We start from the raw sequence: 18653 nt of genomic DNA, 5'->3' as shown, positions 1-18653 counted from the left end.
AAATTCACTACAATGAATATAAATATGTGCATTTTCAAATCTAATTAATGATTAAATAAATAAATAAATAAATAAATAGTCTTTAAAAATGTCGACTTTATTTCCTCTTTTTTTTTTGTGAGAGTGACACCATAAATTTGTTACATAAAACATTTATCAGAGCCATATAGGTCAATTGAATAGTTAATTTGTTAATATTACCCAGACTATTTCCCAATCACCAGAAACTGGGGGCATGTCTGTGGTTGTTCTGAACACAAGGTTATTCTCTTTCATTCCGGTCATTTCCTCTCAGGGCATTATCTGTTATCCAAAAAGAAAAGGTGTTTTTAAATTTAAATGATAAACCAAGATATACTGTTCAAAATAAAGGCAAAGGTGTCAGACACATATTATTTGCATAAAGCAAGCTTATTCATATTCCCTGATTGTTTAACATCCACCGAAGTCTGGGAGACTTAAGAATATTGTGGATATACAATTTTTTACTGAAATAACATTTGTTTCTGGTTATGATATTGTACCATTAGCTGGATGACCATTCATTGGTATGAGTGATCCCTTGTGTTTACACTATGCACATCTGTCATCTATATTTGATGTACACCAATAATTTTAAATGTGTAGTACAATTGATTTATATATGTGACCCTGAACCACAAAACCAGTCATAGGTGTCAATTATTTGAAATTGAGATTTATATAGTTGACGTAGCCTGAGATTTATATATGTGATATACCTAAAAGCTGAACAAATAAGCTTTTTATGTATGGTTTGTTAGGACAGGACAATATTTGGCCGAGATACATCTATTTGAAAATATTAAATCTGAAACTACAACAAAAATCAAAATACTGAGAAAATCGTCTTTAAAGTTGTCCAAATTGAAGTTCTTAATAATGCATATTTTTTTATTTTGCTATATTTACAGTAGGACATTTAAAAATATCTTCATGGAACATGATCTTTGCTTAATATCCTAATGATTTTTGACATAAAAGAAAAATCGATCATTTGACTCATACAATGTGTCACTGGCTATTGCTACAAATATACCCCTGCTACTCGTGACTGGTTTTGTGGTCCAGGGTCACATATTTGTCACTATCTGTCAGTGAGGTGGTGTAATTTTTATCTTCATATTAGCCTATAGCCTATTTGTTGAGTCTGCAGCAAGAATTTTTATTATGTAGGCCAGTTTATAAACAGATTTTAATTTAATTCAACGTAAAAAAAAAAAAAAAAAACACTGGCAGGACATAGAAGGACATCACCAGAAGCAAAGTCGATTAACTAACCTCAAATGTGCAGAAATCCAGCCTGAGAGAATCTTACATCTCCATTCGCGATCATTAAAGCCTGTCGATCCTGCAGATGGCAGCAAAGACAGTAAAAATTCACGTTAGAAAATGAGTTTGGCGTGGAATAACAACAGACCTACAATTTAATGAATTTATGAAAATGTAACATTATCAACATTTTCCACTTTTTGTGAAAAGTGAAGAAAGTTTTTAGAAATCTAAAGAACATTTCCCACTATAAAGAAGGTTTGCTTATTGAGTGCCTAACAAATTGTGGAATATTGAACTGAAGTGTTCAGAAGTTGTTGCGCTGGAGCTCCAAGAGGGGTCCTGCAAGGGTACAATACAAGTAATGCCAACAGCAACACCTAAAAGAAACGTGACAGAAATTTACGTATTTGAACACTCATAGGACAGCAAAAGTTAAAATGTATTTATTCTTGTGACCTTCAACGTACATCCATTAAAATATACAAGATTATAGTCTAAAATTCTAAGAATATTCTAAGGTTTTCCACTAATCCCTAAATTCTACTCTATCTAGACACCTCTTTTAAACTAAACTTGTCTACCCAGGTTATTTCATTTGTGCAAAGTGCAGTAGAAGATAGTATAGGGGCCACTCTCATGTTTGAAAAAGACAGATGAGAATGTCGCAAGTGTCTAGACACCAAAAACACTAGAGCTGCCTCCCTAAAGACCAGTGTGTTTGGATGGGTGGGACGCAATAACCGCCCTGTTCACACTCCAGGACCACTGAAGTAGACTACACTCGACCCACTTCAGAGAGCAGCCAGTTCGTGATATATCACATCTTAAGATGCTTCTCATATTCCTTGTCTTGTATTTGTCTCCGGTTTTTCAGTGCCAAACTGAGGATACTGAATTGTCAGAGGATGTGGACTTTGAAGAATACACGATTTCAGACACGGATTCAAACGCTGTAGGATTTTTCTTGCATTTCATATATGAAAATGTCATCATGAATAGTCATATCTAGGATCTTACTAGTCTTGTGTTTGTCTTCAGGCTCCTCTCAGAATCCCGCGGCAGGTGAAAACGCTTCTAACCAAGGTAAAAACAAGAGACACCTGCGCTTTCTCCATCGGGGTTTGAAGCTTTGTGTGACTGTAAAACAGTCGAGATTATTTGCGTAATTTTGTTTTACATATTGGCGATTTATTTATTGACTTTTAAGACATCTGCACTTAATATTTTATTCTTAACACTTAACTTTTGCGCGCTTTTTGTTCCTCAGCGGTTGATGAAGAGTGTTGTAGCACGCCTTTTAAACGCATTTTACTTAATGAGTTTTTGCCCTAGGTATGGTAAACTTTGATACTATATTCCCACATTTGTATGCTAGAACTCAGAGTAGGATAGAAATCTGTACCTTATCTATAAATTGTAAACTACTGTCAAGTACAAGAGTTTTGTTACAACCAACAACGAGATTGTAACTGCATTAGTGTGGGTAGTAACACAAATAGAAACACGGACAGTTTAAATCTTGGGCATTCATTTATTTAAAGCAAACAGAGTTTATAAAGTTTAATCACTATGAACTGTTCCATTCTGTTCAGTCTTTCCAATAGGAACATTCTGCAAAGACATGATATTTGAGTTCAGATGCAAAACCAGCTAAATCCATCTGACGTATTTCTTTAAAATGAGCATTTCTTTCTGGCTACTTTGTATAGGTTTCTATGCAAGTACTGGTACTTCTGATTGGGCTGAGGCTGAAATTTGGCAAGTTTGAAGTAAAAGTATTTGATAGACATATAGTATGTGACAGGAGCATTCAGTCAGTATCATTATCTCATTTTTGAACAAGATGGCTTTTAGCTGGTTTTGCATCTGAAGTCTTCATTTGTAATTTTTTCCACAGGTATGAAAGGTTTATATCTATCCTGTATTACATTAAGCAAACAGATGATTTGGCCGACACCAGCTGTGTCATTTAAAATTCATTAACTAGATTTAACGAGATTTTTTTTTTTTTTTAATTAAAATATTAAATTTTTAGTTAGAGAAGTTTTCACATGGGTGTTTAAATGTAAATGTATACAAATGAAAATGACAATATGTGTTGGCTCAAACACTGATTTCTCATGTTTTTTTAACTGTTTAAATTTCAAGTCACACACATTTATACAACATAGTTTCAAAGCAGATTCACAGTAATACACAGGAAAATAACAGAATTAATGATGAAAACTGCATCAAATATGAGGCAAATCCAAATTCTGCTGTAAGCAAGCTCTGAAAAGACAATAGTGTCATTATTCAGCTTAGTGTTGGTTCAGTTCAGTTCAATAACTGTGTAAAGTTCATCAGTTATGAAAGAAGTTCAGTTCTGCTATAACCAGCTCTACTTAAGACAACGTCAGTTTGATGTTAAAAAGCATCAACTGAGCTGTTCAGTTAAAGGTTAGATTGTGAAAACTTACCCTATATAGTGTGACAGCAAGCCCCATCGTTTTCTGAACCAACTTTTACTACACTTTAAATGTATTGACACTAATTGATATTTTGGTGGAAACTATACGAAACATTTTTTGAGGACTTGACCCAATAGTTATTTGGCAATCAGCCTAGATCTTTAGGAAAACCACTTGGCTACATCACACATATTTTCATGACAACTATTCTAAATATTCATGTATATTTTATTTATGGCCATAACTTGCTTCTGTTTGCCAGGAAACTAAACCGCACATTCAGGAGCTGTCTGTCCAGACCACCATCATTTCCCGCTATGCCTTCACCGCGGTGTCATGTAGCATGCTCAATAGACACTCGGCTGCGACTCAGGGGGTCTTTCAGTTTCACATTCCCACTGCTGCATACATCACCAACTTTACCATGTAAGTGTGAAAATATATACAAAACTTAGGCAAAGACTAGATATATTTGATTTCCTGTTTCCTGGGAATGACCCAGTTTAGCTACAAGGTCTATAATATAATTTGCAACTGCAACTGGCCTGTTAATGGCTTGGTCAATGACTCCAATACTGTGTTTATATTTTGAGAGAGGTTATTGAAGGGCCTGAGAGAGTTTAGACTTTTGTTGACCACAAGAAATATTTATACGCCACTTGTGGCAAAATGTTGTTGTTTCCATGGCATTAATAAAAATTCTCATTTCATGCTGTTGGTGTGGTGCCCAAGGATTGTGGGCGGACGAGTGTTTCCCAGCCAGGTGAAGGCCAAAGAGAAGAAAATTAAGAAGGAAGGTGGAGAAAACAATGGCAAGAAAAACAAGACCACACCAGAGCAGAGGTGAAGATAGCGAGTTACCCTCAAATGTTTGTACCATTTGTGTCATTATTCAGGTAGCTAGTTCTAATTATTTCCAGTTTAACTAACCTGCTCAGCAAGGTTCTCTTCAATCTGTAGCTCTGCCATGACTTCAGTTGTACTGAAAGAGAAAAGTGACCATAGGAGACCATATGGTTATACTTCCTGTAGCACCCCTTGTGGAAAGTCTGAGAATTCAAGTGTATTTTCATTGCATTATTTACTCTTCAATATGTACAAAAAGCGATTTTTTTGTTTAAATTCTTACATGTGTATTTAATTAGCTTATAAGTGAGCAAATGAGAAATCTGGAATATACTTAGAAATCTGAAACATATTTTCTCCCAAAGATAGGCTTCATTGAAATGTGGTTTGGCAAACCTTTTGACATATTCTTTTGGCAAGACGTTCAGATTTTTTTAGAGTAATGTTTTCATCTCTCCTTGTCAGTGAGGGTGAGATGGAGGTGTTTCGAATGGAGGTCACCATTCCTGGACGCAACCGTGCCGTTTTCCTCCTGACCTACGAAGAGCTGCTGCAGAGACGATTGGGACATTACGAGCATGTGACTAGTATTCGGCCAATGCAGTTGGTCGGCAAACTCAGCGTGGGCGTTACTATAGTGGAACACTCTCACATCACTTACCTTGAAGTTTTACCCCTACGAAATGGCAAAACTCCATCTTCCAATGGCAATGGGAAAGCAGATGGTAACCAGCTGTGTCTCATTTGATTCTTGAGTGTGTATTTAGATGTGCTGTCACTGGTATGGCTTCAAATATTTGACAATATTGCAACATTTCATTCAACTGCAAGATAGATGGCACCAGTTCTAGTCACATTTATTCCACTTTTTCCAGTTTTTAAAAGGGTACACCTATAAATAAAACATTTTAAAAAAAAAAAACTTTTCAGATAGATTAGTTCAAGCTGTCAAATGTTAAATGACACATGATCTTTTGTTTACATCTTACCCTTCTGCAGGTAAAGTAGGACCACCAGTTTCCACAGTGGTCAAACAAAACGAAACCTTCTGCAAGATTAGCTTCACTCCCAACATTGCCCAGCAGGTCAAGATTGCGACGAACGGCATGCTGGGAGAATTTGTGGTGCGCTATGACGTAGAGAGAGAAATTGGCATTGGTGATATTCAGGTATCACATACACGCATATACACAATATATTTAATTGTATATTATTAACATACAGTTGAGTTCAAAAGTTTACATACACCTTGCAGAATGTCCAAAATGTTTGTTGTTTTACCAAAATAAGAGGAATCATACAAAATGCATGTTATTTTTTATTTAGTACTGACCTGAAAAAGATATTTCACATAAAATACATATAGTCCACAAGAGAATATAATAGTTGAATTTATAGAAATGACACTGTTTAGTTTTATTTCGGTGATGGTTGTTCATGAGTACATTCTGTTCTGTACATCCTTAAGGTCCCACAAATTCTTTGGTTTTTCAGAATTTTTGTGGATCTGAACCCTTTGCAACAGTGACCGTATGATTTTGAAATCCATCTTTTCACACTGAGGACAACAGAGGGACTCTTATGCAACTATTACAGAAGGTTTAAATGCTCACTGATGCTCCAGAAGGAAAAACGATGCATTAAGAGAAAAGTGAAAACTTTTGAACAGAATGAAGATTTGTACATTTTTCTTATTTTCTCTTTTTTTTTTTTTTCCATTTCATTTAGTTCTGCCCTACAGAAGCTACAGAAGATACTTGCATGTTTCCTAGAATACAAAAGTTAAATTTACCCTGATCTTCAAATTCAAAAAGTTTTCACCCCCGGCTCTTAATGCATTGTGTTTCCTTCTGGAGCATCAGTGAGCGTTTGAACCTTCTGTAATAGTTGCATATGAGTCCCTCAGTTGTCTTCAGTGTGAAAAGATGGATTTCAAAGTCATACAGTCCTGGTTGAAAAGGGTTCAAATAACCAAATAACCTGTGGGACCTGAAGTATTTTTCTGGAGAACAGCAGACAAGGTCAGTACTACATAAAAAATAACATTAATTTTGTATGGTAAAATAATTGACATTTTACAGATTCTGCAAGGTGTATGTAAACTTTTGACCTCAACATTGTGTTATTTATTGACTTTGTCTCTAAAATGTAAGGTATTTTGCTTTTTTGTCTTCCTTTTAACTTAGCTTTGTTTTGCCTTTTCTTCTCTCCCAACATTTTTGAAGTCCATTCAGAAAGTGATATAGTCACTAAAGACTTCAGACTCCTCCAGCACACTGAGCTCATTGCTTTCTTGTGTACACACACATTAGAAAGATTAAATGCCTGAAAAAGTATCTGCTTTCTTTCAGGTGCTAGATGGACATTTTGTACACTATTTTGCCCCCAAAGACCTGCCTGTCGTGGCGAAGAATGTTGTATTTGTGATTGATACCAGCGCTTCCATGGTTGGAACCAAAATCAGACAGGTAAATATTCTGTCACTGACACAGATTGAAGCAATCAGTTCTCCACGCTCAGTCGAACGACACTGAAATTATATTCAGCATTTCAGAGTTGCAGCATTTCGTTCTCTGAAGGAGGGAATGATATTGTGATCTGTTTTTCCCCAGCTGGTTCTTGTGATCTCATAGCTGGACACACAGATACACACACCCATTCCATAGCAAAATGACAAAGTTCAAGAGTCCTTTTTTAATATCTTTCATTCAGACCAAAGAAGCTCTGTTCACGATCCTACGCGAGCTGCGGCCCAATGATCACTTCAACTTTGTCACTTTTTCCAACCGCATCCGCGTGTGGCAGCCAGGAAAACTTGTGCCCGTCACACCCAACAATATACGCGATGCCAAGAAGTTCATCTACATGATCTCACCCACTGGAGGTAGAAAATCTTACACACTCCTAAACACACCCTGTTTCAAAAAATAAATAAATATGAAATAAATAAATAAAATACAAATTACTTAAATAAATATCTTTGAATCTGAAGTACTAAAATTACTACAACTAACAACTGGAACAAAAATAAATTAAAGCTAAATAGAAATGTTTCAGAAAAACAAAAACTAATAAATATCACATATACTAAAACTTAACTGAAAATTAAAATGAAAACTGAAAATATAACAAAAAAAAATCAAATCAAAATATAAGCATCTAGATAAATAGATAGATAGATAGATAGATAGATATAGGTTTTATAGTATTTTATTGTTTTTTTGTCCTTTTTTGGAGCTTGACAAACCTGGTTACTATGAACTGTATGCATAGTGATTTGGAATAACATGAGGATAAATAAATAATTACAGAGTTTCAATATTTGTTGAACTTCTTTGTTGATCTTCTCAGGCACTGACATCAATGGTGGCATTCAGACAGGCTCAGCTTTACTCAGTGACTATCTCTCCAGCAAAGAAGAGTCCCATCACAACAGCGTGTCACTCATAATCTTCCTGACCGATGGGCGGCCCACAGTTGGTGTTGTTCAGAGCCCGGTCATCATTGGCAACACCAAAGCAGCAGTGCAGGAGAAGTTCTGCCTCTTCACCATTGGAATGGGTGATGATGTAGACTACAAGCTCTTGGAGAGAATGTCCCTGGAAAACTGTGGAACCATGAGGAGAATCCCAGAGGATGCAGATGCCAAAGTCATGCTCAAGGGGTGAGGAACATGTGGTCACCATTAAAAACATACTTTGTGAGTCTATGAACTGATTAAAGAGTAAGTTTGGGCAAAAATAAATATTTTTGTCATCTCAACCTCATGCCGTTCTAAACTCATAAGACTTTTATAGCAGAATGTCCTAAGTATTATTTTAGACATCAAGTTTCAAACTGACAAAAAGTATTATTTTGACACAGTAGAGGGACTCAAGAGGAGAATTTGTTGAATAAAGCCATTATTTTTGTTTTCATTGGGCACAAAAAGTATTCTCGTAGCTTCATAACACTGCACGTGAACCATTGATAGGGCTGGGTACTGAAAATCAATTCCAAATTCCAGAATCATAAACTTAAAGTGTTACTCCACCCCAAAATGAAAATTTTGTCATTAATCACTCACCCCGATGTCGTTCCAGGCCCATAAAAGCTTCGTTCATCTTCGGAACAAAATGTAAGATATTTTGGATGAAAACCGGTAGGCTCTGTCCCATTGACTGACAGGTAAATACCACTGTCAAGACCCAGAAAAGTATAAAAGATCATCAAAATAGTCCATCTGCCATCAGTGATTCAATCTGAATTTTATGAAGCGATGAGAATTTTTTTTTCTTTGCGTACAAAAAATAAAGTTTTTATTCAACAATTCATCTCCTCAGCGCCAGTGTAGCGCCATTTCGGAGACACTGTCCAAAATGGCGCTACGCTGACACGTATTTACCTGGCAGTCAGTGGGACAGTCACAAACCTCCCGGTTTTCATCCAAAATATCTTAAATTGTGTTCCGAAGATGAACAAAACTTTTACAGGTTTGGAACAACATGGGGGTAGTGATTAATGACAAAATTTTCATTCTGAGGTGGAGTAACCCTTTAAGGTCAGGAATCTGATACTTCTAAAAATCAAAATTTCAATTCCACCTATCAATTCCTGTGTAAGCATCTTTTTTTTTAGGTGGCGAAAAGGGACTTTTATAAAAAACTGTTTGTTTTTGAATCATTCATTCAAGAGATTCGTTCAAAAACACTGATTCATCCAGTAACTAAACAAGTAAATCTTGAGTTAGTCATTGAATAATTCCATTCATAAATTCCACGAGATTCTGTTCAGTTGTCTAATATTTTTTCTTCAGAATTGTGAGAGAACTACAACCTCAAAAAAAAATCTTTTTTTGCACACAAAAAGCTCTTAATCGAGTCTGGTTTTTATGTAGCCGGTTTATTTTTGTTCATGGCATTCAACAGCAATGAAATGTTTTGCAAAAAGAGACATCTAAATGTTTTTTAACCACAGTGGAATCGAAACTGGGAATCGATAAGTATCAAAATCGATTAGCAGAATCGGAATTGGGCCTTGAACGTGATAGTTACGTTGCTGTCTATGCAGGGTCAGAAAGATCTCAGATTTGATCAAAAATATCTTGAGTTCCGAAGATGAACAAAGGTATTACGGGTTAGGAACGACATGAGGGTGAGAAATCAAAGACAGAATTTTCATTTTCGGATGAACTATCCCTTTAAAAGTAAAGGTTAAAGCTCAAAAGTTATATGAGACGCAATTGGAAGACAAATCTTTGCACAAGGCTTAACAATTGGGCCCCGCTCTTAAGTTCAACAAGTTTAACGTAAAGAATACATGACTTATTAACTCTCAAACTGAAGCAGCACTGTTGCATTGTGACCTTATTGTTCATTCCCAACTATCTTCTCATCTCTATAGCTTCTACGATGAGATCGGCACTCCGTTGTTATCTGACATCCGGGTGGAATACTCTGAAGATGCGGTGGAATACATCACCCAGAACCTTTTCACAAACTACTTCAATGGCTCTGAGCTTGTTGTAGCCGGAAAATTAACCAATCGCAGCTCAGACTCGTTACACGTTCAGGTCACCGCCATTAACAGCGAGCGAAGCATCGTGCTGGAGAAAGACGTGTCAATACACGAGCAAGAGCAGAAAACTGAACGGCGCCTAGCGGAAGCAGAGGTGGGTCCAAACGCAAACGGTTATGTGGAACGCCTGTGGGGATACCTGAGCGTAAAAGACGGGCTAAAAGGACGACTGCGTAGCCAGACGAGCGCAGAGCGGGAAAACTACACACAACACGCTAAAAATCTTTCGTTAGCGTATAATTTTCTCACGCCACTCACCCAAATGATAGTGGAGAAACCACAAGTGCTGGCTGATGGAACTTTAGCACAGACGCAGAAAGAGGCAGAGGCTGCAGAGGCCACTGAGGCTCCGCCCCCTGTTGAGTCATCCAATCAGCTGTCAGAAGACGATAACAGTCCAACACCCCAGAGCCTGCACAGAAATCAACCGCCCAAGCCGATTTCTGCAGTCTCCAAGGCAACAAGTGTGTTTATTTAAACTGGAGAAAAAGTAAAACATTTGTTTTAGATCAGATTTAGGATCATTATGATTGTCATTACACAATCGGTCTTGAAAATATTAAGGTGACTCAAACAATCCATAACGATTTCACCGTTTTCCATTTATCTCCAGGTGGCGTCAGAAAACCAGCCAAGAAGTCTGTCACCATATCCAAAACTTCCGGTATTTCTCCATTTTTCTACATCTGCTTTGTGTTTCAGTGCGAATGTGAGTGAGGGTAGTTGAAAGTTGCAGTAGTGTCTGTTCACATGGGCTGGGTGGCTTGTAATTTGTTAAGTTCAGGTAAAGAGGCCTCATCAGAGCGCAGTTAATTGATACTGAGAGTTGCGTAAGGGCTCTAATTTACAAGCCTGTGTTTGAGGACTGATGGGAAAAAGGCAAGATTTCAACAACCCCTCACTGCCAAACTATTAAGCTCTGACCAAAAACAAAAAAAGAGGAAATACAGTGATATTTATAAATAGAAGTTAAATAAATAAATAAACAAGTAAAGGAATTAATAAATGAATGACGTAAAAGGGTGCCACTAATGCTAACAAATCAAAACGTCAAACAAACAAACAAACAGCTGCATAGCAACACACACATCGCCAAACTATCAATACAAACAATACAGTGACCAAAACAACAGAGAAAATAGTGATATTTATAAATAAAAGTAAAAGTAAAAAGTGAAAAATAAAAGAAGTAAAAGGTGTCACTAATGCTAACAAAACAAAACATAAAACAAACAGCTGCATTGCAACACATACAATACTGCCAAACTATCTATACAAACCATACAAGTAGTGACCAAAAATAACAACAAAAAAGAAAATATAGTGATATTTGTAAATAAAAGTAAAAGAAAAAAGTGAAAAATAAAAGTAAAAGATGCCGCTAATGCTAACAAAACAAATTATACAACAAACAGCTGCATAAAAAACACCCAATATTGCCAAATTGTCAATATAAACAATACAAGTAGTGATCAAAAAAAGGAAAATATAGTGATATTTATAAATAAAAGTAAAAGTAAACAGTGAAAAATAAAAGAAGTAAAAGGTGTCACTAATGCTAACAAAACAAAACATAAAACAAACAGCTGCATTGCAACACATACAATACTGCCAAACTATCTATACAAACCATACAAGTAGTGACCAAAAACAACAACAAAAAAAGAAAATGTAGTGATATTTGTAAATAAAAGTAAAAGAAAAAAAGTGAAAAATAAAAGTAAAAGATGCTGCTAATGCTAACAAAAATGATAAAACAAACAGTTGCATACAACACACACAATACAGGCAAACTTTCAATATAAACAATACAAGTAGTGATAAAAAAGGAAAATAGTGATATTTATAAATAAAAGAAAAAAAGTGAAAAATAAAAGAAGGTGCCACTAATGCTAACTAAATAAAACAAAATGTAAAAAAAAAAAAAACCAAACAGGTGCATAGCAAGACACACAATATTGCCAAACCATTAAGCAGAAACCAAAAACAACAACAACAAAAAAGAAAATATAGTGATATTTATAAATAAAAGTTAAATAAATAAATAAATAAATGAATGAAGTAAAGAGTGGCACTAATTCTAACAAATCAAAACGTAAAACAAACAAACAAACAGCTGCATTGCAATACATACAATATTGCCAAACTATCTATACAAACCATAAAAGTAGTGACCAAAAACAACAACAAAAAAAGAAAATATAGTGATATTTGTAAATAAAAGTAAAAGTAAAAGTAAAAGTAAAAAAATAAAAAGTAAAAGTAAAAGGTGCCACTAATGCTAACAAAACAAAACGTAAAACCAACAGCTGCATAGGAGCACATAATATTGCCAAACTATCAAGGTAAAACAATACAAGTAGTGATGAAAAACAAAAACGAAAATATTGTGATATTTATAAATAAAAGTAAAAGAAAAAAGTAAGAAAGAAAAGTAAAAGATGCCGCTAATGCTTACAAAACAAATTGTAAAACAAATAAACAGCCGCATACCAACACACACAATATTGCCAAACTGTCAATATGAACAATACAAGCAGTGATCAAAAAAGGAAAATATAGTGATATTTATAAATAAAAGTAAAAGAAAAAAGTGAAAAATAAAAGAAGTAAAAGGTGCCAGTAATGGTAAGAAAATGTAAAATGAAACAAAACAAGCAAAATAAATAAATAAATAAAAAAAACGAAAAAACAAAACAAAACAAGGAGGCAGGCTTTTTGACAGTATCCAACCACAGTAGAAACAACTAAAAACACCCTAGCAACTTTGTAAAAATATGCTAAAACTCTCAGAACACTTTAGAAACAGCATATCAACACCCTGGCAACCATTAATATTACAGGAGAAGTGTTCTGGGTTTTCTTTTTCGTACACAAAACATCAGAATACATTGACACTGTCAGCCTGAGCGAGATGTCCGCAGTATTCACAGAGTCTTTAAGCTTTGAAGGGGGAAATTTGTTGAGTTGAGCAAAATGCACTCCATTCAAGTTTAATCTGAAAGCTTTCACAAGCCACTTTTCTGTTGGTATGATTTGTGATCTCATATAAAATGTTGCATAAGGAGAACAACACAAAACTTTGTTAAATGTTGGAATTCACAGAGGTTGTTTGGATTGCACATAACCAGCGAGCTTGCGCAATTTGATCTACTTGCATGCAACAAAGTCAAGTATTTAACAACTTAAAAATAATAATAATACATTATTTTCTTATCCGTCTTTAGCTGATGGTGACCCTCATTTTGTGGTGGAGGTTCCTCACAGTAAACTGACTGTGTGTTTCAACATTAATGGCGAGCCAGGACACATTCTTCGACTGGTGACTGACCATAAACACTCAGGTGAATTGAAATTAACATTATTTTAGAAAGTATTTAGACACTGTATTTTACAAGTATTCAACTATTCTTTTTGCTTATCTAGTGAGCTTTGCATTAGTGACAATTCTCGGCCAATTTAAAAAAGTTCACCCAAAAATGAAAAATGAAATTATTTACTCAACCTCAAGTTGTTACAAACGTGTCAGAGTTTCTTTATTCTGCTGAAAATGGTTTTCTGAAGAATTTTGGTACTCAAAGAGCGATGGTAGCCATTGATTTCCTTAGTATTTTTCCCTTACTCTGAAGTCAATGGCTGCTGTCAACAGTTTGGTTACCAACATTCTTCAGAATATCTTCTTTTGTGTTCAACATCTGAAATTCATACAGATTTGGAACAACTTGAGGGTAAGTAAATCATGACAGATATTTTCATTTTCAGGTAAACTAAACCTTTAAGATTTACATTAAACACAATATTTATAATAATATTTATTGTTATTTAAAATTGTGAACTTATTTCAAATTATAGTTTATTTTAGATTTTATAACATTTTATTAAGATTTAATTTTAATATAATACGGACCTTTAAATTAATATACATGTATTCATCCCCATTAGGTGTGACTGTGAACGGTGCACTGATTGGAGCTCCAGCCCCAGCCGGCAGTCATAAAGAACAGAGAACATATTTCAGCACCATAACTATAGTAGCCGACAAACCACACCGCTCTTACATTGAGGTGACCCCACAAAAGGTCATACTGGACGACCGGGACCGGATGGTCCTTCCATCCAGCTCCAGCATTTCCATTGAAACGGCAAACCTGGGTGTGGTCATTATTGCTAACACAAACCTGACAGTGACCATCCAAGGAACTATCCAGTTTGTCATCTTATTCCACCATTACAAAAATCCAGCGCCCTTTCAGCGGGATCACCTGGGGTTTTACATCGCTAACAGCAAAGGATTGAGCAAGGATACACACGGCTTGCTAGGTAAGCAGTAAGCACACATACACATGTTTTGAGATCTAGTGAGGTACTTGCCTAGGCAGGGTGGTTGGTCAAGCTGAATACACAGTTTTTTAAAGGGGTTTTTAGTACTTAACTTTGATTAGCCATTGTGTTCATGTGCGTTTTGAAAGCCGTGCTATCAGCAGATCCCCAATGTATCAGCTCGTAAACAAATATTCTGATAGACTTGGCTTTCAGACACCCCTGTGTGTATCTGTGTAAGTGCTCGGTGAAGAGTGTGAATTGATGATCATTGTAGCCAATCACAGACATATTTGTTGAGTGCATGAACACAATGGCCAACCAGAGGTGTTTAAAGGGGTCATGATATGAGAAATCAAATTTGCCTTGATCTTTTGGCATATAAGAGGTCTTTGTACCATTGTAGAAAAAGTTCGGCAAAAGGCGGATTTGAAACCAGGTCGATCGCGACGAAGAGTATAGCACGCACTTTACCATCTGCGCCACTGGAGCTGATGTTCGGTGGTTGTCTTTTGTAGTGTTGACTAGCGCAACCACACATTGGTGGGCGAGTTGGTGTAAATAGCCTCTGCCAACAAGTCGGGCTGTTTGCACTTAGGGTGCTACTTTGTTTCGGAACCTGGCACGTTTCCCCCCTTTAGCTCGGTTCGTTTGGGCATACGTAAACACGGCAATTGCACTCGGATACGCGGCAAAAAAATGCCTGAGATCGTGGTGGTCTTGGCTCAACTGAAAACGAACTCTGGAGCGGTTCGGTTGTAGTGAGAAAGCAATCCGATCCAACGGACCAGTGACCCAGGATATATTACAATGTATAATGGGTAATTACAGTTCTGTGAAAAACAGTAGTTTTGTTGTTTTGCTAAGACCTCTTAAAATGAACCTGTGTGTGGGCACATCTTCGTCATTCAATATCAAAGCGCGCCTTTTCATTTTATAATGCCGTCTTATTGCTCTCTTTGTAGTATGTGCATTTTCCTGACAAATTCTGGACGCCTGCTTAAAATGATAAAATTAGAAATTAATATAACGACAGCTACAAAATGCAACAATAAGTCCGCAAAGCTGGTCTTGTTCCGTCCTGACGGATGACAGCTGAGCGGAATCCTGGAAAATAAACCATGGAACTTTGACCAATGAGAGGACAGTTTACTCACGTGTGACTTGTATTAACACATTTGGTCTGTTTAGAAACTTTGTAATAATTTTAATCCCTGTTTTGGAACAAAGCAATCGATCTACAGGTGTGAAAGCAACCTTAGTGTAAGTAGACATTCGTTTTATTTTTAATGGCATCCCGGATCATGTCAGAGGATTGTTCGGAGTTTGTTGTTGTTTTGTAATCGAGAAACATTTATTGAAAGATGAAGCAGTACTAGATCTGACTGCAGCTGCATCATAAATGATAAGTAAGTGGTTTCATAATGCTTTGTCTGGAAATGACCTTTTTTTTTATGATGTTGTAAAAACATACAATAGCGAGGGGGCGTTGATACCGTTTCCTATGCATTGACGTTAGCCAATCATAACAGGGGACGATAATTGAGAAACCTTAAAGGAAACGCCTCTTAAAAAACAGGTCATTTCAGACACAGTGTCAGAATGAGGGTTGAAAATAATCATTTTTTCCACATATTTATTTGTTTTTTTGTGCAAAAAAACATAAGTAAACCTCAAGAAACATATTAAAATTTAAAAATCCATGTCATGACCCCTTTTAAGAATTCATTCAACATGCTGGTCACATTTTTAAAATTTCAGTACTGACTCCTACTGAAGTCGGTGCCTTGACAACACTAATACAATACTAAATTAGAAAAATATTTCTGTACTTACAGGTCAGTTCTTGTATGAAGACATTGGATTGACGCAGATTCCCGGAAATGTCAGCATGGCTGGAGAAAACAGCACACAGGAAACACTAGGGAAAAATACCACTCTAATAAGTTTCCCTGCCTTAAAGGTGAAGGATCGTACTGTCACCGTCATAAAGAAGAGCAGGCGAATCTACTCTGGAAAGCAGACTGTAGATTGCTGGTTTGCCAAAAACAATGCGGCTAAACTGATTGACGGACAATACGATGATTACGTTGTGTCACATCTGTTTGACACAGGAGACTGGGCTAATGGGACCTACACACACTGAGACAAACACACATTCACACACACAAACGCACAAAACACAGATCTCCTGGACTTATGGGTCATGACCAAAATATATTCACACAAACATTTTGCAACCATAAGCAGTATTTTAAGTACATGATTTATATTCAGTAATGTTTGAACATATTACTTTACTGTTTTTATTGTTGTCATCTACAAATATACATTATATATTTTAGTTAATATAATAAGACTGTTTTTGGAACTCATTTTGTACTAATAAATTAAATGGTAACAACAGGCTGTCTTCATTTTGGTAATGAGCATAACAGTACTTTATTTTTATTTTATTTTATTTATCATTTTTAAGAAAGAAGACAAAACTACCATGAACTCTGAGATTAAGTGATGAAATATGCTTCTAATTTTAATGTCATAAAAAACTTTTACCGTTGACTTTTCAGTGAAGCACTACACTACCCATAATTCTTGAGTGGGATCCACCAATCAGAGATAGATAGATAGATAGATAGATATCAGTTAAAGAAATAAGTAACATTAAAAGAATACCCATTATTAGGAGTGTATATATTTTAGAGATAGAGATTTATAAATATATTGACCACTATTCATTCAACATCAACCAAAAAGGAAAAAAAAACACAGATAACAAACCAATAACCAATAAAACTATGATACCAATAAAGATTTGATTCTGCTTCAGTTTAGTAAATAAAGTAACATTTAAAAAATAAAAAAATAATGTAAGGGATGTATTAAATATGGGTACAGTACCTGTTATTGGTCATTGGATCTCTAATTTATTGGTTATTGACCATAAAGAAATAATCATTGACTTACATTATCAGAGAGAATTTTGCTGATGTATCCTTACTTTTGATTTATGAAAGTTACAGATGTTTATTAAAGTTCAATGATACATTCCTAAAAGTTTTTAAAAGCCTACACCACTAATCAAGATTTTTAGTTTTAAGTCTCTTCTGCTTACCAAGCCTGCAAAATACAGCAAAAACAGCACAATTTAAAAATATTTTTACTATTTAAAATAACTGCTTTCTATTAAACACATTTTAAAATGTATTTATTCCTGTGATTTCAAAGCTGAAATTTTAGCATCATTACTCCAGTCACATGATCCTTCAGAAATCATTCTAATATTTTGATTTACTACTCAAAAAAAAAACATTTATGATTATTATGTTGAAATCAACTGAGTAGAATTTTTTCAGGTTTCTTTGATGAATAGAAAGTTCAGAAGAACAGTATTTATCTGAAACAGAAATCTTTTGTAACATTCTTAATGTCTTTTTCATCACCTGAAAGCAATTTAAAGCACCCTTGCTAAATAAAAGTATTAATTTCTATAATTACACTGACTGTAATCCTTTGAATGATATAGTGTATAATATTACAAAATCTTTTTATTTCAGATAAATGCTGATCTTTGGATATCATACGTATATCAAAGAAGTTGAAAAATGCACTCAACTGTTTTAAATAATAATAATGTTTCTTGAACAGCAAGTCAGCATATTAGAATGATTTCTGAAGAAAAATGTGACATTAAAGACTGGAGTAATGATACTGAAAATTTAGCTTTTATCACAGGAATAAATTACATTTTAAACTATATTCAAATAGAAAGCTGTTATTTTATATAGTAATAATATTTCACAATATTACTGCTTTTGTTGTATTTTGGACCAAATAAATGCAGGCTTGGTGAGTGGAAGAGAATTCTTAAAAAAAAAAAAAAAAAAAAATCTTACTGTTCAAAAACTTTTGACTGGTAGTGTAGTGGTAGTGTTTTTTTGTTTTTTTTTAATAATTAAAATATGCTGTTGTCTAAACAAATAATTCATTAAAGAAATACTTTTTTTGAAAAGTTTGTAATTATTGTAATTATTATTAGCAAGGAGAAAAAATGTTAATGTTAAACAAACCACAACAGCACAAATGTATTCTCAGAACTAAAGGTACAAAAGCGGTCAAAGTACTCTTTCGAAAGGTACCAATATTTACCATTTAGGTACTAAAATGCACCCTTTAGGAGTAAATAAG

At 35.0% G+C, this 18653-nt stretch overlaps 1 protein-coding gene and 1 long non-coding RNA gene across 2 annotated transcripts; one reads left to right on the top strand and one right to left on the bottom strand.

Annotated features, from left to right (window-relative positions):
• Window positions 1–231: 231 nt before the first annotated feature.
• On the bottom strand, window positions 232–1622 carry LOC127163934 (uncharacterized). Its single transcript, XR_007827560.1, has 3 exons — window positions 1571–1622; window positions 1300–1369; window positions 232–303 (listed from the first exon to the last, which is right to left on the bottom strand). It is a non-coding gene; the product is annotated as an uncharacterized LOC127163934 (long non-coding RNA).
• A 385-nt stretch (window positions 1623–2007) lies between these two features.
• itih5 (inter-alpha-trypsin inhibitor heavy chain 5) lies at window positions 2008–16871 on the top strand. The gene is made up of 14 exons (XM_051107431.1): window positions 2008–2245; window positions 2332–2376; window positions 4006–4169; window positions 4476–4586; window positions 5055–5314; window positions 5589–5758; window positions 6941–7057; window positions 7302–7473; window positions 7941–8253; window positions 9972–10609; window positions 10759–10809; window positions 13373–13489; window positions 14088–14465; window positions 16304–16871. The coding sequence occupies exons 1-14, from the start codon at window positions 2123–2125 to the stop codon at window positions 16609–16611; spliced, it is 2967 nt and encodes a 988-aa protein (XP_050963388.1). The 5' UTR covers window positions 2008–2122; the 3' UTR covers window positions 16612–16871.
• The last annotated feature ends 1782 nt before the right edge of the window (window positions 16872–18653 follow it).

The sequence above is a fragment of the Labeo rohita genome, chromosome 4 (genome assembly GCF_022985175.1).
Source record: "Labeo rohita strain BAU-BD-2019 chromosome 4, IGBB_LRoh.1.0, whole genome shotgun sequence".
In the NCBI taxonomy this organism is placed as follows: Eukaryota; Metazoa; Chordata; class Actinopteri; order Cypriniformes; family Cyprinidae; genus Labeo; species Labeo rohita.
This window is presented reverse-complemented; position numbering and strand designations above follow the sequence as displayed.

Coding starts and splice junctions, on each gene's coding strand:
- itih5 (XM_051107431.1), top strand. CDS start 2,123: ATGCTTCTCATATTCCTTGTCTTGTATTTGTCTCCGGTTTTTCAGTGC. Junction 7,474..7,940: donor CATGATCTCACCCACTGGAG/GTAGAAAATCTT, acceptor TGATCTTCTCAG/GCACTGACATCAATGGTGGC. Junction 14,466..16,303: donor GGATACACACGGCTTGCTAG/GTAAGCAGTAAG, acceptor CTGTACTTACAG/GTCAGTTCTTGTATGAAGAC.